Source organism: Centroberyx gerrardi, chromosome 5, assembly GCF_048128805.1.
Source record: "Centroberyx gerrardi isolate f3 chromosome 5, fCenGer3.hap1.cur.20231027, whole genome shotgun sequence".
NCBI lineage: Eukaryota > Metazoa > Chordata > Actinopteri > Beryciformes > Berycidae > Centroberyx > Centroberyx gerrardi.
Window position 1 is genome coordinate 14,428,067 of NC_136001.1, and position 23,602 is coordinate 14,451,668.

General features: G+C 40.0%; 3 protein-coding genes across 4 annotated transcripts; all 3 read left to right on the forward strand.

The window, feature by feature from the left end:
- Window positions 1-719: 719 nt before the first annotated feature.
- On the forward strand, window positions 720-4,414 carry tubb1 (tubulin, beta 1 class VI). The gene is made up of 4 exons (XM_071903802.2): window positions 720-804; window positions 1,955-2,063; window positions 2,236-2,346; window positions 2,572-4,414. Exons 1-4 carry the CDS (start codon window positions 748-750, stop codon window positions 3,714-3,716), a joined length of 1,422 nt encoding a protein of 473 aa, XP_071759903.1. The 5' UTR covers window positions 720-747; the 3' UTR covers window positions 3,717-4,414.
- Window positions 4,415-5,939: 1,525 nt separating this feature from the next.
- On the forward strand, window positions 5,940-13,461 carry prelid3b (PRELI domain containing 3). The gene is made up of 6 exons (XM_071903826.2): window positions 5,940-6,069; window positions 6,928-7,096; window positions 9,545-9,634; window positions 10,348-10,418; window positions 10,583-10,685; window positions 10,962-13,461. Exons 1-6 carry the CDS (start codon window positions 6,038-6,040, stop codon window positions 11,076-11,078), a joined length of 582 nt encoding a protein of 193 aa, XP_071759927.1. The 5' UTR covers window positions 5,940-6,037; the 3' UTR covers window positions 11,079-13,461.
- A 4,822-nt stretch (window positions 13,462-18,283) lies between these two features.
- LOC139915349 (uncharacterized) lies at window positions 18,284-23,459 on the forward strand. Of its 2 annotated transcripts, none has more exons than XM_071903947.2 (5): window positions 18,284-18,402; window positions 19,015-19,126; window positions 19,657-19,762; window positions 20,930-21,141; window positions 22,709-23,459. In XM_071903947.2, exons 1-5 carry the CDS (start codon window positions 18,365-18,367, stop codon window positions 22,889-22,891), a joined length of 651 nt encoding a protein of 216 aa, XP_071760048.1. In that variant the 5' UTR covers window positions 18,284-18,364; the 3' UTR covers window positions 22,892-23,459. The 2 variants fall into 2 exon arrangements, with proteins under 2 accessions (XP_071760048.1, XP_078139929.1); XM_078283803.1 differs by having other exon boundaries at window positions 18,290-18,397.
- Window positions 23,460-23,602: the final 143 nt, after the last annotated feature.

Here is a 23,602-nt window from a genome sequence, read left to right on the forward strand (position 1 = left end):
ATTGATGTAGCTAATAAAATGGGTGTTATCAGACGCTGGCCAGAGAAACAGACTGCCTCCATTCATCTTTACTACACTTCCTTCCTGCTTTATGGGTGGTGGTGCTCACAGATGTTCTTTTAGCCAAAGAGCCAATATAATAATGACATTTTTTGTCACATGATTACACCAACTGCCTTCCTCTGCAACAGTTTATGTATATTTTAAAGTTGTCAAAAGACAATAATGTGTAGTTCTGGGATCAGTCTCACCACTCTTGCACTTACTTTTACACCTTCACTACAGTAAATACAATATGCTTTTACCATTAATAACTATACTTATAGTAGTATAGTTTTCCCATATCAACATGCGCTTTCTCATCAATGCTAATTTTACTAAATGTTAAAACAACATTTAAGCATTATAGAAAAGTGAAAGGAAACAAAAATACTTTTACAGTGTTACAGTGTTGCAAGTTAAAGCCTCTGTACAGTCACAAAATGAGACAAAACTCTATAGGCTACTTTATTTTCTGAGAGTATAAAAGTATGCCAAACTTTTTTTCATAATTCTGTATTCATTATTCTATATTTAAGCCATCAATTATGCAATGCAGAGTTTGCCGAATGTATTAGGGGTCCCTAACATATTGAGAGGCTTCCTGACATCACTGGTGACATCATTTGTGGTATAAAAGACCAGTTAGAGAATTGTGGCATGTCAGACCCCCGCCTAGTCTGTGTACTGTACTTTAGCTTCGTCATCATGCGTGAAATTGTACATCTGCAGATTGGACAGTGTGGAAACCAGATCGGCTCCAAGGTAATGATAAAAATAAACAAACTACTCCATTGTTCAAGTTAAAATGTGGCTTTATTTGTCGTTAGAACTGGTTATATAGCCTAATTTTGAGAAGGATGCTAATGACACATCTGTTGAAATATAGGACGCTAATGATATATCTGTTGGAAAGTTAATGCTCTTGTTTTAAAGAAAATTGCCACTTTATACTGTCTTGATTATCACACTAGCTGTGATGTGATGTAAAAATGTTGACTCAAATATTTATGTAACTTGAGAACAATAAGATCCATAGAATATAACATTTTTCTTTTTTTTTTTTTAAATTTCTTTTTATTGAAACATTGATAAAATCACTTATTGCTGTAATTATATTGTCTTTTACATTTTTTTTCTTTTTTTTTACAAATGAGAACAATAGAAGAGCAATTTCTATACATACTATATCCATTTACATCTGTATTAAAATATAACATTTTTCAATATTACGATTTTGTTTTCATGACTGGATATTTTTGATATGTATGGTGCCTTGGCATGTTACCACTGGCAGTTGTGAGTGACAGAGGGTGTTCCCTGTGGGGCATTCTGGTAAAAGATAAGGAGCAAAGCGAGACTGGCATGGGTGGGACATTTTTTATCATGGCTAACACAAAACAAGAAAGAGGAACTACAAGATAATACAGTTACAGTAACACATAATGCCATTTGACATTTTGACGTGAGGCAGTCTGGGGAATTAAGCAGTTCCTTTGGTTGTTATTCCTATATATGATATATATTGGTATAATTGCAGGGCCCCATCATGTACAGCAGGGATTCTTAAACCATTTCAGCACACGATCCAAATGACAAATTTAGTTTCTCATCATGAGACTGAGGCTCACTAAAACGTATTGCTATTCTTGTCTTGCGGAGACATATCAGGAGTTGGCTCAGGACCAATTCTGCCTTCCAACCCCTAGTTTAAGAAGCTGGGCTGTATAATAATTGAACATGTAGTGCCCGACTAAACAGAACAAGCCGCCTGAACCACCAAACTTAAAATGTTTAAGCTACTTTTTACTTTTGTTTTTTCAATCAACATAAATATATTAGAAGACTATCCGGCATTATTATCACTGTATTATCATTACAGTGATAAAATCCTTCTGTGGCTTTGTCTTTACAGTTTTGGGAAGTGATCAGTGAAGAACATGGGATCAATGCAACAGGCATCTATGAGGGCGACTGCAACCTCCAGCTGGAGAGGCTCAATGTCTACTTCAATGAGGCACATGGTAAGAGAAAGGCAACTTATTCAGTTTAAAGCTACTAATTTAATTCTGATAAGCAGTGATCTTGTTTGATCAATTTTATACAGTTTTTAAAATTTTTCATTTTACTGCTCTTGAACTTTGACATATTTAAGTTTATGATACAGGAAGCAAAGTTGCCCATTTCTGTTTCCAGGTGGTAAATATGTGCCCAGGTCCCTGCTGGTTGACCTGGAGCCTGGCACCATGAACAGCGTGAGGAGCAGCCGCATCGGGGCGCTCTTTAGGCCGGACAACTTCATCCATGGTGAGGCAAACAATCATATAGTGATATTGTTGGGGAAATGGCTGCTGAGATGGTGTTGCTTTTGTGTAGGTACACTAAGAGGATTTCTGGACAATTGCAGGACTTTTGTGGCAAAAAAACATACTGTTAAATCATATGCACTCATGGTACTGTCAGGTGCTTTGGATACAGGTGACAGAACTAGACTAACCTACACACCTTTCCTGCCATATTTCGGCGGTATAGGAAACTCAGGAGCAGGGAACAACTGGGCGAAGGGCCACTACACAGAGGGAGCCGAGCTGGTGGAGCAGGTGATCGACAGGGTGAGGAACGAGAGTGAAAGCTGCGACTGCCTGCAGGGCTTCCAGTTTGTCCACTCCTTGGGCGGCGGAACCGGCTCCGGCATGGGAACCCTCATCATCAACAAGATCCGAGAGGAGTACCCCGACCGCATCATGAACAGCTTCAGCATCATGCCCTCCCCGAAGGTCTCTGACACCGTGGTGGAGCCCTACAACGCCACCCTGTCCATCCACCAACTCCTGGAGAACACAGACGAGACCTACTGCATCGACAACGAGGCCCTCTACGACATCTGCTTCCGCACGCTGAAGCTCACCACACCGACCTATGGGGACCTCAACCACTTGGTCTCCATGACCATGAGCGGGGTGACGACCTCCCTGAGATTCCCCGGCCAGCTCAACGCAGACCTGAGGAAGCTGGCTGTTAACATGGTGCCCTTCCCCCGTCTCCACTTCTTCATGCCGGGCTTTGCCCCCTTGACGGCGCGCGGCAGCCAGCAGTACAGAGCCCTCACGGTGCCCGAGCTCACCCAGCAGATGTTCGATGCCCGCAACATGATGACAGCCTGTGACCCGAGAAGGGGCCGCTACCTCACGGTCGCTGGCATGTTCCGTGGCAGGATGTCCACCAAAGAGGTAGACGAGCAGATGCTGGCAATCCAGCAGAAAAACAGCAACAACTTTGTGGACTGGATCCCCCACAATGTCAAGGTTGCCGTGTGCGACATCCCACCCCGAGGCCTCAAAATGGCCTCCACCTTCATCGGCAACAACACGGCCATTCAGGAGATATTCCGCCGCGTGGGTGAGCAGTTCTCCCTCATGTTCAGGCGCAAGGCCTTTCTCCACTGGTACACGGGGGAGGGCATGGATGAGATGGAGTTCACTGAGGCGGAGAGCAACCTCAACGACCTGGTGTCAGAGTACCAGCAGTACCAAGACGCCACGGCTGAGCTGGAGTGGGAGGCTGAGGATGAAGAAGAGGAGGGCCCCTCGCCAGTAACGACAACCAAAGTCCAGTCTCGGACGGAGGTTAGGATGGAGACAGTGACTGAAGCTACCACAGAAATTGTAGATGAATAGAGAATAGAACTGTGTGCATACAATGTGGGTTGTAGGGCTGATACCCTGTTGGAAGGATGTGGAAGAAAAACATGGGATTGTTGGCCCTAAAAAAGAACTTTTATTTTGTAGTTTTATTTAATGCCCAGGGTTGGTTTAGATAGCCTTTACTTGATGAAGGTGCTGTGATAGACTTATAAAATAGCATTTCTTCAATTCTCTTTTATGCATTCTTTTAATGATTTGTTTGCCTACAGTTTGTGTTTTAAAGCTTTAAAGGCTTTAAGAGTTAGGCTATTCTTATTTCTTTCACATTCAACATTTGGAAAATTATGTTTGAAGGAGGACAATTTTTGTATATAGAAGCGAAATTCCATGTATTGTCAGCTTTATTTAATTTACTGTTTCCCTTACGTTCCTAATCATGTGTCTAGTTAAAAGAGAGTGAACTGTGCAGATGAGATTGTGATATTAACACCAAGATGAAGTATATTATTTAAATTGATGTCTCTAGCATTAAGATTATATTGATATCATTTGTTCAATATTGTTCTTTAACGTTTCAGACCTTCATGTTCTAGATTGCATTGAATGTTTTGTATTGATGACCTTGACGGTAATTAAACACAATAAAATATCATGACAAAGAGCTGTGATTATACAAACAAGTAATACTTAGTTGTACATTCTTCAGCAAACTATTAAAATATTTTTCCTTTTCTCTTCTCTCTGTGTTTCTTAATTTATATGTGCAAATAAGCTGAACCAAACTGAAGCTCAGCGACAGTGACGGACACTGCTCTGACAGCACAGTGACAGTGTTACTGTGCAAAGTTGACACACAGTTCCCTCCCACTGCCAAGTCTGGGAGAGACAGATTATGCAAAACTTGCCCTGACCGTCTGTACTGCGTGATAAGAACATGTGACGTGGAAATGCCCCTCCAGTACAGCAGCAAAGTTGACTAGACTCATAAACTGGGATTAAGGAGATAATAGTGCATGTAACCTACATGTGAATATAGGTTATGGTGACAAGCATACTGCAGCCACAGTGGATGACCTGTTTAAAGGCACCAAGTGGTGATGGGGTCATGGAGAAAAAATATTCTGCCCACCTCAATTTCATGTCTTAATTGATGTTACCAAAGGGGGGTGCCATCCCCTTGCTGCTCATTAGTTTGAGCCCGTGTAGTAACAGGATCTAAATTATAAGTTCCTTTGTGTGTAAAAAAAAATCAGACATTATTCAGAGGCATCATCAAGAAAGTTATAATAATAATTATTATTATAATAATAGCAGTGTTACAAGGAATATAAAATACAGCAGGTAAAAATATTACGTAAAACAGAATAGAAACACAAGGAAAGATAAGAAAACAGAAAAATTATAAAGAATAAGATATAAAAATCAACATAATCGACATAAACTCAACAGTAAAACCAGTGTCTCAAGTCTCACTAGCACTGTAATTAGGCTATTAGTTACCATAAACTATTCTCTTTAGCCAAGTGTCATGACTGCATACAGACAATTTACCATATCTTTCTGAAACATGTTTAAGTGGAAATGCTGATCAGATTTACTTGGTTTTTGGACAATGGTCTGAAACATTGAGCAATCCTATTGCGTCAATAGCTTAGGTTCTTTCAAGGTTGCAGAGGAGAACCTTCAACCTTCAATAACTCCTGAGTTGAGTTGTGTAACATAACATCAAAGGTTAAATGTCTGAAATGCCATCGGGCAAAGGGGAATAAAGAGAGATTCAAACAATGTGTGTAGGAAATAATCATCTTGTATGGTTTTCATTGCTCTGACTGCTCAAACATTAAACTGTAGCCTGTTATCCATCAATTCTCCTAATTACCTCCGCCAAGGAGGTTATGTTTTCGGTGCCGTTTGTTTGTTTGTTTGTCTGTTTGTTTGTCTGTTAGCAGGATTACGGAAAACTACTGGCCCGATTTTCATGAAACTTCGTGGAAGGGTGTAGCATGGGCCAAGGAAGAACCCATTACATTTTGGAGCCGATCCGGATCCGACTCACGAACAAGCAATAATAGCACGAACCTTGGCGGAGGTCTGCCCTCTCCGAGTGCCCTTCTAGTTTGAGATAAAGTCAAGTTCATTCAGTCGTGTGCTGTCAGTGCTCTGCTGCGGCATGTGGCGGAAGTGCGCAATACAACTCATGTGACTGCTCCGGTAAAGTGGGAGGGGCTTTGCGTTTTAGTCTTTCAACGTGGTTCACTAATTCGGTCAGTGTGACTGTGCCTACCGGCTTATCCACCGCACTCACTCCCGCTAGTACTACTGACGCTACTGCATAAACCAGCAGCGGCCAGGCCATGAAGATCTGGACATCAGAGCACATATTCAAGTGAGTAGTTTACTCATATAAGTCGTTTTATCGCAGTGTAGCGATAGCGGTTTGGTGTTGGGCTGTCAATGGTTCCCTGTCTGGTTTTGACAGTTTGGTTACTATGGTATGGCTGGCTTCGTTTCTTTTGTGACAAACAGCATTCAGACAGTTAGTGATAGGAACATTAAACCATAGCATAACATTTAACCAGCAGAAGCTACGAGTAGTGTTACGGTTGTGGTGTGGTACGGTTAGTTTAGTAGCTAGTAGCTAGTGTACTAGTGCAGTGTCAGATTTTTGACTCCGCAACGTCTGTCAGTGTCTTTTTTTTTTTTTTGGATGAATTATTGTTAGAATATGTACAAAAACACAATTATAATTCTAAAAGTATATGTGTAAGAATACGAAGTACCTAAGAGTCCATGGCTGTCATTGTCTGGTTGTAGAAAAACGCTGCCAAATTGCGTAACCTGCTGGCCAGCCAGCCAGCCTGAGCGGGCAACCTTTCCCCTACATTTTGTCGCGCCTGTGCGTCACTGAGCAACCGCAGCGCGTTCACGTGTCTCCATGGCAACCATCCACTGCGTTCGATTCTCATTACCCGGAAGAGCATCATCGGTACCTTTGGCGCCTTTCCTGAATCCAAATAGATTAATGTTCTACTGGAATAGAGATGGAAATAGACATGTTTCAAAGCATCTGCCTCTAAGATCCCCATCATCCTCAATTAAATCATCCATCGAATTAAACGCAATGAGTTTTAATTCAACAAATGGTAGTTGTCAGTTGTGGTCAGGCAAGTTATGTTAAGGGCAATATAAGATACTAATACAAGCATTACATTCATGTCTTTTTTTGTGTCTCTCCCTTCCACAGCCATCCTTGGGAGACGGTGACCAAGGCAGCTATGCAGAAGTACCCTAACCCCATGAACCCCAGTGTGTTTGGAGTGGATGTTTTGGACAGAGCCGTAGACAAACAGGGACGTCTCCACAGCAAAAGACTGCTCAGCACAGAGTGGGGCCTTCCATCTATAGTGAAATCAGTGAGTGTCAAAACTTGGTGCAATGTAATTTCATAGTATTTGTCTACAGTCCAACGCCATAGTTGAAAACTTGTATCAGCTTTGTTGGCCTTGTAGTGAAATTGCCTTGGTCACACGTAAAATGTAGATATGATAGGACATGCAGGTGGGGAAAACAAGTGTGCTTCTCCAAAAAACTTTGGCTGGGTGCTCTGCCACAAACTAGTCAACAGTAAGTGCCGCTTCTGCCCTTGTTTTTGAGGGTAACGGTTTACTGATGATAGTAGATGTAGCAGTAGTGGTGCAATAGATATGTAGAGAAACACATGAGCTGTGTCTGTGAAAAGGCAAAAAGAGACTTGCAGGTTTGAGATGGTGTCTAATGCCCTCGGTCTGGGTGCCTCTTTTTGTCATTGGGTTGTTTAATCAAAGCAGTATGAGGCTCAATATACCTTTTAGCTATAGCAGTCTCATAAATAAAAACTAAACTTGATAAAGTCACATCATTCAAAGCACCACACAGGAATTCAGTTGTAGCTACAGAGTCAGTTGAGTAAGGAAGGTCGGCTAATGCTCTCCAGCCAGTGAGGATGACCTTAACCCTCAAGGCTATTTCTGTCCAGGGGAAGCAGCAGACCTGGTTGTTGGCTGGAGCCCAGGCGAGTTCATGGCTGTGTGCCTTGTCACATGTTGTACAAGACGCAGAGCTGCCATTTCTGTCATTGCAGAGCTATATCCCTTGACGGCATGTGATGTAACTTTCCATCACTGTGTTAGCTAGCACGGGCTCACTATGTTTGGACCGCTGCCAAATTAGGACAGCAGTGTTAGTACTACGCTTGGCATCTGCACATTGAGTACACTGACCTCTAGTTTTAAACTGTGGTAAGAGTTTTATTATTAGTGTGAAGATCATTTTAGGGTAAATCTTAAAGCGATGATGTCTTCATCTGGAATGCAGACATCTCTGAAACATGTTGTTTGCAGTATTATTCTGTTGCTTTGACCTTCTGAACTCATGATGGGGGCAAATGCAGCCAGAGTTAAATAATCTGCTACCACTACTGTCATGTTCCAACCTGTGCAAACATTAGTCAATCAGTTGTCGTTCTTTAGCACTGACCTTTGGCTTAGATCCCTGGGAAAGTCGGTGGAGGTAGTCAGACGACGTCTATGAATAATTCCTCTAAATCCAAGGACAGTCTATGACACCGACTGGCCCATTGATTGATAGCATATTAACGAAGCCCTTAATCAGATTGTCTCAAGTCACTACTAAGCCTTAGCGTATGTGTAGAAACTGGACCTGTATGTATCTAGTAGAATAGAAGTGCTTATCTGAGGTCAGCTTCCCTCTTTACTCTTTATTAAACTTAAATAGAGTTAATATTATCACCTGATAATTGTGACCCCAAATCAGTGCTTTTTATTCGTTATGTAAGTTTGATACACAACACCAGATTGATTACATGAATTATTGCTCATTTACATCTAACATAAAATCAGAGCTATGCCCTTCATTGTGAGATTATATTCCATGTTCATTCGCTTGCAGTCTGTATCGAAGCACACTTGGCCTCACACTTGGAGATAAATATGTTGTCAGCCAAATGGAAAGACATTAATGCAAGCAGAGGTTGTATTTGAATTGCATACATTTGAATTTGCCACGCTCCTATTGAACAATTGTATTAAAAAAAGGATTTGTTGAATAAATGAGGAAGGCAGTCGCCTCCTCCAAGGCTGCCAACAGTGGACCCGCCCCAATCTTCACTTAGCCTTGTTCATCTCCTTGGCTAATGATTTTTTGGAAGAAATAAAAATTATCACTTTATTCTAACATCCAGCTGCCCAGCATTTAGTTAGCCATTAGCCACTACATAGCCAGCAGCTAGCAGCTAACTAGGCCACATGTTCACGCTTTTAGACAACAGTCAATTTTAGCTTGATTTATCAAGTTCTGATGTTCACTAAAGTAATACAACATTTGCAACTCTTTCATCAAGTGGGGAGAATAAGATGCAATCATTGGCTGAGGAGATGAACCACAGAGGCAAATGGTTTGTGATTGACTGAGTGAAGAGTGTTTTCCCACTGTTAGCAGCATTGGAGGAGGCTGCTGCCTTCCAGTCGACACTCAAGGGAATAAAAGTCCCTTGTACCTGGATGTGTGTCTCAGGAAGCTAGATCTGAAGTAAGAAAACTGAATGTGAATTAGGGAAAAAATGAATTTGAAAATTTAGCTAAAAGTTAAGTCATTGCGTTCAATTTCAAATTGTGCCTTATAAATTCAATTTTTAAATTCATTTATTCAGCAAATCTGTTTTTCAAGGGTTCAGTATGAACAGGACAAATTCAAATTTATGCAATTAAAATACAATTTCTGCTGGCACTGTTCTCATTCCATACAGCTAGTTTTGCAGTTTATTTCAGTTGCAGTAAATTGCGTCTCTGTCTTTGACTCTTTAGATCATTGGTAACGCACGAACATGCACATACATCCAGGAGCAGTCTGTTGTGGATCCCAACAAGAAGACTTTTGAACTTCAATCCTCAAATGTGAGTACTTTGATCATGGTATCTGCTCACCTGTGGTTGAATGTGGAGATTGCAGGTTGTCTTAGTAGTTACAGACTGTCCTGTAACTGAAAGTTTCAGCCAATGTGTCCATTAGCAGCCTTGAGTAAGAGTGTGAGCTGAGTGTCTTGCATGTAACTGTAACCCAGTACCTTACCACAGGTGTTCTTTAACATTTTCAGCCTGAGAGTTCATCTTTGAGTTTTGTAGTCTCACCTTGGGACCCAGTTCCAATGATACAATTTTTTTTGTCATCTTGGCACCCACTAGTCCCCACTGGCCCGCTTTGGGTTCAAACCCATAATTTCAGAACAGAACACCTTACATTATACGTATTTGAGATATACTGGAGGTAGTTATAGACTGTTTTTTATGTAAGGTACACATTCTTATCAAAACCTTTCAACCGTTTGCAAAACATGTTCTGTTCAGGATGTGTTAACCACAAACATCCATAAGCTGTTTGGCTCCACTTTTGCACAACTGCCTTTTGTCCAAGAGAGGGAAGCCTACCTGCAGTGTGGGAACCTGTAAAACATTTCTGGAATGACGCCTTGCTTGTTCCACAAGTAGTCTGTTTACATATCAGTGAACATTCATAACGCTACGCTAAGTCATGCAACTGCTGTGACTTGAGACATTTCATATCTGAACATTTGCTAATGTTATTCTCTCTGTATAATTTGTCTCCTTAGATCACTTTCACAAACATGGTGTCTGTGGATGAGAAGTTAACATACAAACCGCACCCTGAGGATCCAGAGAAGTACGTTTTTACATTGCAGGCTTTTTAAAATGACACAGATGGATCATGTGTTCTTTCCCCTTTTACTGTCAAATACAGTTAAATACACAGTACATTTCTGAGGAGCAATCAGGACTGACGGGATGTTTAAGGCAGCTTGTGACTCTGGTTTCTTGCCTTTCTAGAACAATTCTGACTCAGGAGGCCATCATCTCTGTAAAAGGCGTCAGTCTCAGCAGTTACCTTGAGGGAGTCATGGCCAGCACCATGTCTACTAACGCTGGGAAGGTGAGAGATCCCTTACAGTTCTGTTTCTTTAAAACTACGGGTCGGGACCCAAAAATATTTGTGGGCCTGTTTCTGGTAGTTTCCCACATGACAAGCATTCAACTACATTTTATAAAACCTGGACCTCAAGATGAGACAGAATATTTTTGTGTCCTGCACTTAAAATGTTCATCAGCCCTTATAAGAATGGATAATCGTCTTAAGTTCTTCCTTGTATTCAACTTTTAATTTAATTCTATTTATATGGACTAATGCTTTGTATTTGCTCTTCATCAGGGACGTGAAGCCATGGAGTGGGTGATCAGGCGACTGAATGCAGAAATAGAGGAACTGGCAGCTACAGCGCGCGGGACCATACGCACACCCATGGCTGCTGCGGTCACCGAGAAATGACAACTCCCTCTCTGCTCATCCCCAGCAGAGTCTGGGTGAAACCCTGTGCCAGTACAACCAGCCTCCCTTTATGATGCTCTTGTGCTGTTTTTTTTTTTTTTTTACTACTTGAGGGTACAAATTTATCCATCTGGTATAAGCTATTATCTACATTAGATATATCTCTTGCAGCAGACTGCAACATAAAGGGATTCTGAGGAGAGGTTTCAGGGGAGGCTGCCTGGCAGGCCTGCACTGAGAGACTTGGGGAGAGGTGGGTGGCACGCTCAGGGCCTGAGCCGCTGATGTCTGTGTGTTTGGAAACTTGCAGAGAGAGGCCAACGCCAGCAGAGGCATCAGGTGAATTACATGGAAAAGGTGCCAAAGTAGACACACTACTCTTTATCTAGTCTCGTAACAGTACCTTTGCCGGCGATGTTTCCATCTGGCACAAAACCTCAGAATGCCAGTAGGCCTCTTCTGGCATAAACCCTGTGGGTTTACAGCGACGAGGTTACAAGGAATAACCTGGTTGAGCTTTGATGGCAGGAAACACTACCTCACTGAGGCAGGGTCAAGTGCACTACATGTCCAGAGGTGTACACAGAAGTGTACTCAGGTTTCAGAATAAATGGTAGGATTAACACAACCGTTGACAGTAACATGTTAATGAAATGTTTGGCAGTCAGGTCTGTTTGTGTAAGAGCCGTCTTCTCAACAATGTTTTCCTTCGCAACCTCAGTAATAACAAGAAACACTGTACCAGGCATCATATCCAAGCCTGAATATAAGTACTGTATTTTGTTATTATGTAGTAACTGATATTGTTGTTTAACTGTTTAACTGACATGAAGGGATCAAGGTACATGCCATATTTTTGTTTTGAAGAAGTAATTTAGGGGACCATCTCAAATGCAGTGTTGGTATAACTCACATGTTCTTCAATTTGAGGTTTAGAGACAAACTTCAAAGTAAAAACTTTGGACTTTTTTAATAACTAACCCGTACTGTAGCTGGATGTGCTTGCTGCAGTTTTAACGGTACACAAGAATACTGGTTGACCTTTGCAATGGAATCAGCTTGCACTTACAAAATAATGTTTTAATAGAAAAAAGCTGCTAAACATGCTGGGGGAGCTGATAATTTGTGAATATACTGGTATTACTGTTTGAGGGATCAAATGGAGTTACAACATGCATTTGAGACAGTTTTCCTTTGTAAAAAAAAAAAAAAAAAAAAGACATTACAGCAGCATTATGGTGATGCTGGAAGTTTTAGTTTCATAATATACTATTACCTGTAACAGGAGTATTTATTTAGTGAAATGAATGGTTTTGAGGGAGTGAAATACGTCTTGGGTTAACCAATGAGAAAGGTGCTGTCAAATGCTTTGTTACAAGTTTTGGTTGCCTCTGAAAAAGAAATGGTCTCACCAACCTGAGAATGCATGTGGCAATCAAATAAACATTTGAATGCACAGTGGAGAGTGTATTAGAAGATCTATGCCACTGATAACCCAAATTCTGTGTACCTCAGAATATATCAACAACAAAACACTCTCGGTTGTTAAAATGGAAAACAATTTTATCTATTTTGGAATTCAATGTGCCGTTCTGTTTTTGAATTAGCGCGCTATAGAAGTACTTGTGCAATATTTATCAGGCAATATATATTTATTTAAAAATTAATTGTGGTATTCTATTGTATTCTTTGAAGTAGCAAAACGGTAGGCTACCTCTAGTGGCATTTAAAGACTTGGCATGTCCAACACTTGTTTTGTTTTGTGACCATATATATATGATTCTGCCAAAATATTAGCTTGAAGGTCTGTGGAAAGATGGGAGCTTGTAGAGTGAGAGAGTGAGAGGCTGACGGCTGAGATGCCACTGCAACTGAAATGTACACATTCCAAAGGTTGATGTCAGTTGTTGAGTATCCAAATGTGTTTTGTTTTTGTTTTTTTTGATCCAGGGAGAGTTTGCTGAGTGTACATCATCTTTTTCAGCAAGGCCCTGATACACACCCAAATGGTTACACACACCCACACACACCTAGGAATTGCCCAGAACAAACACATTCTTCTACTATTGGCCCTGAACAGGCTCCACCAGTGTGTCTGAGCAGATGCAAGAGCCACATACTGCCACACTGTGGCCAAATGATAATTTCTTCCAATTTTCATCTTAAAATGGAATAAATAAATAAAAACAGTTCAGAGGTTCAGATTTTATGTTATGCTGTCATTTTGTCATTTGGAAAAAAAAGTCAGTTGTCTTAACTTGCTTATGCCAAGAAGGTTCATGCAGACCAAGATTGTGGACTAAAGTAGTGGTTGAATAAAATGCTGCTGTGTTGACAAAATGTGACATGAATGGTTGAAAAAATAAAGTTATCTGAAATATTATCTGTAGTATTTCCTTTTGTTCTGTGTGTAGGCCTACTATCTGTGTCACAGATGTTAGGTGCTATGGAGTGTGAAGTGAATTTTCCCCCCAACTGCATTGAACTTGTGGTATTGTGTGCAATGCCACAAGTGTCTCTACCACCCTCTACACTAAACCTACAGACAAAAACAGCATTCTCCATGCCACAAGTTCTCATCCTACCTCCTTGAAAAAAGGACTTCCTTTTTCTCAATTTTTGAGACTTAAACTCATTTGTACTACTTTGGAGGATTTTGAACTGGAGGCTCGGAAAATGTATGTGAACTTTCAAGAGAGGGCCTATCCCACCAGTTGGCTCGACACAGCTCTAGAAAAAGTTTGTAATATGGATGTCAGCCAGTCTGGAAATCGGGGATCTGTAAAGAATCATTCATGTGTTTGTGCTACTACCTATACTCCTCTTAGTGAGGATATCAAGGGCATTGTTAGAAAACACTGGGATATTCTATCTGTAGATCCTGTTTGTAAGAAATTGTTCTCTGATCCTCCTCTCTTTTCTCACTACAGAGCTAGGAATATAAGAGACTTTCTTGTACGTGCGGACACCTCCATCCAATCTGTTCCTGTCCAGAGGCGTTTGGACGGGATGACTGGTTTCTTTCCTTGTCGCAACTGTACGGCATGTGAGAACTCTTAAGAGAACAAGCACTTTTACCAGTCATACCACTTCTAAGACCTATGACATTAGACAATGCCTCACATGCACATCTGCTGGAGTCATATACCTTCTCTCATGTCCATGTGGGCTGCAATACATAGGAAAAACAAACAGGCCTGTAAAGACACGCATCATAGAACACAAAAGTGCTATACAGAGAAATGATGCTAAATCATCCGTTGCTAGACATTTTCATGAAGCCAGTCATCCTGTCTCAACACTCTCATTTTGTGTCATTCAACAGATTTCTAAAACACGCAGAGGGGGCGATGTTGATCAGAGACTTCTTAAATCTGAATGTAAATGGATTTTCTATATGAAGACACTACATCCAGAGGGTCTTAATGAAGAGTTGTCTCTCTCGTGCTTTCTGTAACCCCTTGACTATCTCTCTCTCTCCCCAGGGCCTTATTCTGTAGCCGTGCCCTCCATCCTTGTGGATTTGTCATAGATTATTTTGTATACTTGTATAGCTGCCTATTGTAGTATGTATTTATGGAGTAAGTCCTATGTGAATTGTATCTGACATTCTTCTATAAGCTAACCTATTTCTTTTTAGTAGATAGTATAACAATGTTTGATCTATTCTTAATCTATGATTATCTGTATATATTTTTTTGTATGGGTTGTGTGTATTTCCTTGTAGGCCTCTTGGCCACAATATGGCTAATGGGCTGATTGAGTGATTGATTCCACCTATCAGCCTCATTCCTATTGGCTACCGCTAATAGGCTGGTTGCCTATTTAGAGCCAACATGAAAAACATGGAAGTAGTGCTGATGATGGTCTGAGGACCGAAACGTTCACCTTTTTTCTCACTTACCGGTAGTCACCTTTTTTTTCTCCACTATGTAAATAAATCATCTATTTTTGCATCCAATGAGGCTCAATAGTTTTTGTCAGTGTGCGGGCTTTTTCTGTTTACATTGGACTGTCACGCTGGCCTCTCGCACCTGGCCCACTCCTTGGTAAGCCTCGAGTCTAGAGCGCAAACTTTTCGATAATATTGACAATGCCACAAGTGTGCAATGTTTCCCTCCGAAAAGAAAGCTGATTGTAGAGCAAAAATACAGTTTAAATGTAGTGGAGAACTTTATTATTATTACAGAAAAACATTGTACATATTGTATAGGTGTATACAAGGGCGTAGGTTTGATTTTGACATTGGTAGGGACACAAGTGGGGGAGGTCCGGAGGGGATGTAACCCCCGCTGGAAGCTGAGGCGTTTTGCATTTATGATAGACTTCTGACCGCCATTTCATATCATCTAGATCAGTGATTCTCAACCTTTTTCATATCGAGGACCCCTAGTTTAGTCCACATTAGAGCCATGGACCCCCATTTGATGAGATTTTGTCTCTCGGACCCAAATCTGAGAATACTTTTATTGTTAGATATGATTTTGATCCAGAATCCCATGACTGTCTGTATTGTAGGTAGAGAGATAACAGTGAAACTATGATCAAAACAGTCATTCTTCTACATTCTGTAATTGTGTTAACTATTTGTAAATTAAATAATGCTGAAGTTTAACAATTCATCAATTTGCTGGGGACCCCCTGGAACCCCCTCAAGGACCGCTGGTGGTCCCCGGACCCCACGTTGAGAACCACTGATCTAGATAGTTATGGTAGCCAATACACTCATTAACAGACACACAGACACAGGGGTGTAGCACATTAATGAATCCTTTACTCAAATTTGCCAGCTGAATGGGACTTTGAAGAGCACATTTTGTTTTAAGGCAGGTACTGTAGTACTGTTGCCTATTCAAACCAACGATCTGTATTTACATTTAAAATAATAATATTAATAATAATAAGATATTGTAAACTATATCCAAATCCACTGCCTTGCTCCTATTTGAAGGAGCCAAACACATGCCTACGCCTGTCATTAACAGAGATGAACTGTTGGCATATTTGTTTTACATCAGTGTTGTCCAGTGTGGCAACAGCAGCATTGTTCAGTCTCACTTGTGACATGTAGGCTACTTACGGTCGTCACCCGTCACAGACGCACGCGACACGGTACTTAAATAAACTAACTTTAATGGCTAAACACAACTGTTACTAATATAAAATAGGATGGAGTCTTCACTCGCATGCTCGCCGGTAGGCGGAGCTTTGGCTCTTCTTGCCCACAGCATTTCATACGTTAGCAAGAAATGGCAAAGCCAATCAGCGATTTTTTGGGGGGGTTAGGGAGGCGGTGTCACGCCAATTTTTATCTGGGTGACGCAATAACATTCTAAAACAGCTGTTATACTAAAGTTTCGTTACAGCGTCCGTTGCTATGCCGACACGGGACACCAATGCACTACACCAATGCAGCGGGAGTCGTAGTAGAGAACACTATCTGTTAACATTGACTAGACACTGACGGACAAAACAACGTTTATTGTCAATCAAAATAATTGCTAGGGACATTTCAGAGTCGCTTGATATTGGTAGGGACACGTCCCTACCGTCCCTACCCAATTCTACGCCCTTGGGTGTATATGTTTTTGTGTGCAAAAATACGTTTTCTTAGTCAAAATTTGAGTGAATGGATTTGTAGAAATTACACTTTTATTTTGAAAAAATCGGACCGGACGTTTGTTCTGGCGAAACACAAGCAATATGCGTTCTGCCCCAGGATGTTGACTTCCGGCTTGGGTGTTTACCCTTCAAAATAAAAGCGCGAGATTTACCAATTCATTTGTATTTAATCGTCAAATCCAGTAAGCGAGGAACCAGGTTAATATTCAATGTCACAATAATAATAAAAAATGCGGTAATATTAACTATAAAGGCTGCATGTATTAGATTGTGCAGAATACACACAGAGCACATATTAAATTGGACTACAAACAAATCGACATAGACACAGACAGGTCTGTAGGAGTGTTTTGGCCATGGTTTTGACACATCTTGTGCAATAGCAATGAAAGGTGACCTGTGTAATGTTTAATTTGTGTAGCCTATGTAATCAACAATCGTTATCAAAGAGAAACATTGTACAGATTGTATAGTTGCTCTTTGATGCATTTCATTTATGTATGTATTTATTTATTCATTCATTCATTTAGTGCAAAAAGTTTTTTTGTCAAAATAGAAATTACACGTTTATTCTGAAAAACAGACCGGAGGGAACAGAAAATAACACTTCCGGTTTGGGCGTTTAGCCTTCAAAATAAAAGCGCGAGATTTTAAACGTATACATACTGTTTTAAACCAATTACTTTGTATTTAATCTTCAAATTCAATAAGTGAGCACCAATATTAATGTTTGATGTCAAAATAATAATTTAAAAAATTCTATGTGTCATTTTTAACTATAAACGCTGCATATATTACACTTTCTGACATTTTCTGACTAAATTGGACACGGTACAGTTTAACTTTATTTGTATGTGCGCAGGTTCTATGTCAAAACACTCCTGCAGACCTGTACTTTCACTACAAACTAACATTTAGGTCCAAGCTGTTTAAGAAAAGTCATGGCAGGCCCTCAAAGTCAGCCATACTGTAATAATACAGTACAGTACTACACTGCAGAAGTGTTTTGACATAGAACTTGTGCACATACAATGAAAGGTGACCTGTGTAGTGTTTAATCTGTGTAGCCTATGTAGTCCAAAAATGCCAAATCTCTGTTTAAATGTAGAGGGGAACCTTCAACTAAATGATTACAAGAATTCATATCATGGAAAAACATTGTACAGATTGTATAGTTGCATTTTGTTCCTTAATTATTTGTTTTCTGTGCAAAAATATGTTTTTTTTAGTCAACATTTGAGTGTTGTATATTCTCTATACTCCATACTGTTAACCTTTGCACATTCTCTGGTCAATATTTTGCACATTCCTGCACAAACTGTACAGCTTTTTCATTTCACTTTAAAAAACAGATATATTGCACATATGTTTTATTATATTTTTTTCATATTCTGTATTATTTATGTTTCTTGACTTGCAGTACTTCCTCCTCTTCCTCCTCCTCCCCCATACTAAAAACAGGAGTGAAAGGCCCAGGTCAGGGATTTCCTTGCTCCATTTCCTTGCTTTGCTCCATTGCTCTTATTCTGAAAAAATCGCACCGGAAGTCTTATTCTTATTTCAACGGGCGGAACACAAGCAGTAGAAGAATAATACAACACACAAACATTTGCACATCCTATCAGCTGAATCTGTAAATCGATGGGGACATAGCAGAACCAAAAATGCCGAAAAAATACTCGTACAGTCGTGAAACGGTAGAGTAAGTATAGCAGTCGGCTGTCTAATAAATAGGCAACCGAGCAGTCTTGAAACTGCTCAATAACGAGAGTGTAGGGTAATAAAACTCACAATGCTAGCTGCAGCTAACTTGGCTAGAGCTAACTGTGACGTTTCGTGGTACAACGTCCGGTTTTCAAAATAAACGTTCTAGAGGATTTAGAAGATGTTGCAAGTTAGAATTGTATTCCATCATGTCATCGTAGGCATATGAAGTGAGAAATGGATCAATGAGCCTGAAGGCTTTTCATTTTTCGCTTTGACTGACATTGTGGGCTATTGTGTTATAGAAGAAGTTCCACACATTTACTCGGATTCAGTGATGTTAGTGCTGGTAGAAGAATCATGCAACACTAGCAAAAGCACTTGATACTGACATTGGTTTTAATCTCTACATGTACAAATTACAAGGTATACAAATAGAAAGTTTGATAAGTAGGTTTATGGTAGAAAAAAAATATAGTTAGTATAAAGTTATAGCTTCACTCCAGTTACTGCACAGTGGGTCAGAGAAATTGATCAGTGCAGGACTAGTGTTGAAATTGCTCACCTTACACTTGTACATAATCCATAATATGCTTTCACAAATTTGCAGGATTCTTGAATCTCTGTGGGCGCAGGGAATGCAGAATTGCAGCTCTAATGAGAACAAATTGAAAGTCCAGCAGGCAGCTGTGGCAACAGGCCTTGTGGATGAGAGAGTAAAGGTACAGTACGCTCTTATAGAGTTATACATACTGTTATAGTCATAGAGAAGTCTGCCCTTTTGCATTGTTTTTTAAGATGTATTAATGAAGATAAAAAAGGAAAGAGAGATGTGACACTGGAGGGTTCAGACTTGGATGCTTTCAGTCACAGTCTGTCCATTCTGACACTGAAACACCACCATTACACCTTTTTTATTAAACATTATTAAGAGTTTGTTATTTCTGCATGGATTGGATTCATCAAAGGGACATCTCATGTTCTCATAGTGGGATAGGGCTCCTGAAAATGAGTTGCTGTTTCCTCTCTTCTGACACCTCAAATTGCTTCTTGTGCTCTGTTGAAGTCTTTGCTCATTGGCTCAAGTGCTATTTTTCACCCTTAATTTGTCTGAAGGATCACAAACAAGTGTGCAGCTTCCTGGATTTTGTTTTTCAAAATGTATGTGGCATCAAATTTCCATTTAAAAAAAAAAAAAGAGGATTGTTCTATTAATTGCACCGTATGCTATTCTTTATGTTCTATGGTAAAGCTTTGGATATACCACAGGAACAGAAAGAAGAGGAGGGAAGATGGGGGGCCGACACAGAGAAAGCAGTTGTGTCCTTCCACGACTAAGGCAAGCATTTCTACTAAAGGTATAGTAGACTTATGATGGCTTACTCTATTTTACTTTTCTAATTTATTCTTGAAATTAATATCTACTGGGCACTGGGCGTGCTACTACCCACTGTAGTGTTGTTTGTCCAGTAATAGTCTGGGTAATCAGCTAATGTAAACCACACTCCATTGCATTGCATCAGACAACAAATGTGAACTGAAGAATGTATAATTCACAACATTATCCCCTAGTATTATCCCTTTCAGCTAGTATATCTTGATCGATATTTGCATATCTCTGCCAAAAAACAAATATATTCCTTATATTATTTCAGATGTCCCTCAAGAGACAGAATTTAATTAGCTTTGAACTTTGGAATTATTTGCATGTTTATGAATTAATATTTATTAAATTCTAATACTTGAAAATCTTCTTGAGAAAGTTAAGACACTGTAACAACAACCTGAGCAAAATATAACATTGCAGTTAAATATATAAAACTCTTAGCAAACTTTTTATAATATTTCTAAAAGTAGCTTCTGTCAATTAAAAAAGTCTGTTTGGAGAATGTATTTCTCATTAGCATATGAGACTTAAAGGAAATATCCACCCTAAAACACAATGTTTTTAAAAAAAACAAACAGCTACGTGCCTTGTATTTCTGGGCCAATTTTATTGTTTGCTGGTGTATTTTTCAACATCACTGGCCAAGCGTAGACGACATGACGTCATGTCAGATATTTCCAGGGCAGTTACAGTGGAATTTGATAGCAGGAAATATTCCAGCTGTCTCAAACACCAACAGTAAACGACTTTCAACTACAAGGAAAAATCCATCGCAGAAAAGGAGGAGATATTTCTCCATTGACAGTAGCCTGAATAGACCACAATGCCCCTTACTGAAAATGCAGCAACATGCTGCATTTTCAGTAAGGGGCATTGTGGTCTATTCAGGGGAATTCAGGGGCATTCTGGGGAATGTAGGAAATCACTAACTGAAGTGGAAGTAGACGAGGCAGGTTGAGGAGAAAGTAAATTACACCAGAAAAGTAAATTACAACACAAAATAACTCCTGGAATGTGTTTAACATCACAAATTGTAAGTAAGAGGAAGAGTATCTGAGGGCGGATTTTACTTGACACATGTAGTGTGAAAAAAAGAGGTTTTGCTGAAATATTGTGAATCTTCCGATCTTTATCCCAGGTATGACGCATAATGTTGAAGGGAACATGAGTCAAGATGTCGCTGAAGAGTTGGATTCTAACTGGACGAGGCAGGGACAGAAAGACCCGGACCAGGACGCATCATCTGAGGAGGAGATGGACGCAGCCGCAACAGATCTGCCTCTTAAGAACCCAGACAAAGACAGTCACCAAGAAGCAGCCACCCGTCTAATACAAAGTGTTGAGGAAAAGGTGGGGGAATGCATAAGGGTCTTACTAAAAAGACGCAATAGTAGCCAAAAGAAAACTACATTGGTTTGCTAGGTAAACCTGATGCAATATGGATGTAACCCTGTGTTTCTCTTACAATTTAACATGTGGAGTGGGCTAGGGGAGAGTGGCACCTTTGTAAAATAACTGAATGGTTTCATCCTATGTGTATATATATACATATATACACTGAACAAAAATATAAACGCAACACTTTTGGTTTTGCTCCCATTTTTCATGAGTTGAAATAAAAGATCTAAGACTTTTTCTATGCACACAAAAGGCTTATTTCTCTCAAATTTTGTTCACAAATTTGTTTAAATCCATGTTAGTGAGCACTTCTCCTTTGCCAAGATAATCCATCCACCTGACAGGTGTGGCATATCAAGATGCTGATTAAACAGCATGATTATTGCACAGGTGTGCCTTGGGCTGGTCACAATAAAAGGCCACTCTAAAATATGCTTTATTTTAAATATATTATAAATATCTTTTTAAAATATGTTTTATCTTGAAAAAAGACATTTATTACGCACTGAACTATGGATCTCACATGACTAGGGCTACAGATATGCATTTTTTGAAAACCAGTCAGTATCTGGTGTGACCACCATTTGCCTCATGCAGTGCGGCACATCTCCTTCACATAGTTGATCAGGTTGTTGATTGTGGGCTGTGGAGTGTTGGTCCACTCCTCTTCAATGGCTGTGCGAAGTTGCTGGATATCGGCAGGAATTGGAACACGCTGTCGTACACGCCGATCCAGAGCATCCCAAACATGCTCAATGGGTGACATGTCTGGTGAGTATGCAGGCCGTGCAAGAACTGGGATGTTTTCAGCTTCCAGGAATTGTGTACAGATCCTTGCAACATGGGGCTGTGCATTATCATGCTGCAACATGAGCTCTGGTGGACATTTCTGCAGTCAGCATGCAAATTGCACGCTCCCTCAAAACTTGCGACATCTGTGGCATTGTGTTGTGTGATAAAAACTGCATATTTTAGAGTGGCCTTTTATTGTGACCAGCCCAAGGCACACCTGTGCAATAATCATGCTGTTTAATCAGCATCTTGATATGCCACACCTGTCAGGTGGATGGATTATCTTGGCAAAGGAGAAGTGCTCACTAACATGGATTTAAACAAATTTGTGAACAAAATTTGAGAGAAATAAGCCTTTTGTGTGCATAGAAAAAGTCTTAGATCTTTTATTTCAACTCATGAAAAATGGGAGCAAAAACAAGTGTTGCGTTTATATTTTTGTTATATATATATATATATATATATATATATTCAAAGAAGAAAAACAGAGTGCTACAAAAATGGTGCAAAGTGTCAAAAAAAATTCAAAAGAAGGTGCTCTTAGGTTTGGAGAATGTAATGGAATGAAATAAAAGTCCAAGGCACTCTAATTTGAAAAACTGTAAAAAGCCTTTATTTTATGGGCTCATCTATTTATTCAGCATCTTCTAGGGCAAACACAGTTGAAACTTTGGACTTGATGCGTCCACAAGAGTCTGATGAGTCTATTATATTTTGTTTCTTTCAGGTTCAGGAGCTCCAGGCTTGTAATTGTGAGGTTATTTTCATGGTGTACAACCAGAGCAGTGGGGTCCTGTCCACCACGGGGACGGCCAAAGGATTGGACTTCCTGAACTCTCACAATCCAGGCATTCACTTGCAGTTTGCAACAGCCGTGTCAAACTCTTCCAGTGACTACACTTTAACCTGATTCATACCATGGCATGTGTGAATACTCAGTTCTGTTGGTCGGGGTAGCATCCTCTGTTTTCATGTGACTGGACACCTCTGATGCAGCTGTTTGATCACCATCCTACATTGCTGCCATGTTTCAAGTATTTCATTTCACCGGTACACTGGAAAGTAATTAATGGGTCAAATAAGTATTAGTGTTACATTCAAGATGGCCATGTTGGCAATCAAGGATCATGAAGACGGTCATCCTTGAAAAAGGCATTGCTCAGGCCTGGTAACAACATATCCTTGGGTCCTTAAAACGTCTTAAAATACATTACCTAAATTTAAGGCTTTTGTTTGTATTGTATTTGTTTGTTCTTTTATTTTTCTTGATGAGCACTGTCAGGGCACATTTGCTTTGGCAATATTGTTGTTCTTTTTCTTCTTAGTGGTGTTTTACGGTGGCCGGCATCCAACATTAATGGTGCATTACTTTCCTCTTCCACAAATCTTGTATGCCATGGGATTCTAGCCTAAACTCTATACAATAATCTTGTTTCTTTTTTAATAAATAAATAATATTCTACAACCCACATTGCTATCTGTACAATTAAACATTCCTGTCAACTCAAATCCTTGTTCTAGCTTGTCTTAAATCTGTAATTGGCTGCTCCCTTTCTCTCTCTGATATTTCTGACATCTAATAACACCGATTACTCCTCTTGACAATAATGACATTTTCCTG

Excerpts from the sequence above, each read along its gene's own strand:
- tubb1 (XM_071903802.2), top strand. The coding sequence starts at position 748 with ATGCGTGAAATTGTACATCTGCAGATTGGACAGTGTGGAAACCAGATC. Across the intron at positions 805-1,954 it reads GAAACCAGATCGGCTCCAAG|TTTTGGGAAGTGATCAGTGA; the intron begins GTAATGATAAAA and ends TTGTCTTTACAG. Across the intron at positions 2,347-2,571 it reads GCCGGACAACTTCATCCATG|GAAACTCAGGAGCAGGGAAC; the intron begins GTGAGGCAAACA and ends TCGGCGGTATAG.
- prelid3b (XM_071903826.2), top strand. The coding sequence starts at position 6,038 with ATGAAGATCTGGACATCAGAGCACATATTCAA. Across the intron at positions 9,635-10,347 it reads TTGAACTTCAATCCTCAAAT|ATCACTTTCACAAACATGGT; the intron begins GTGAGTACTTTG and ends TTGTCTCCTTAG. Across the intron at positions 10,419-10,582 it reads CACCCTGAGGATCCAGAGAA|AACAATTCTGACTCAGGAGG; the intron begins GTACGTTTTTAC and ends TTGCCTTTCTAG.
- LOC139915349 (XM_071903947.2), top strand. The coding sequence starts at position 18,365 with ATGCCGAAAAAATACTCGTACAGTCGTGAAACGGTAGA. Across the intron at positions 19,127-19,656 it reads TTGTGGATGAGAGAGTAAAG|CTTTGGATATACCACAGGAA; the intron begins GTACAGTACGCT and ends TCTATGGTAAAG. Across the intron at positions 21,142-22,708 it reads TACAAAGTGTTGAGGAAAAG|GTTCAGGAGCTCCAGGCTTG; the intron begins GTGGGGGAATGC and ends TGTTTCTTTCAG.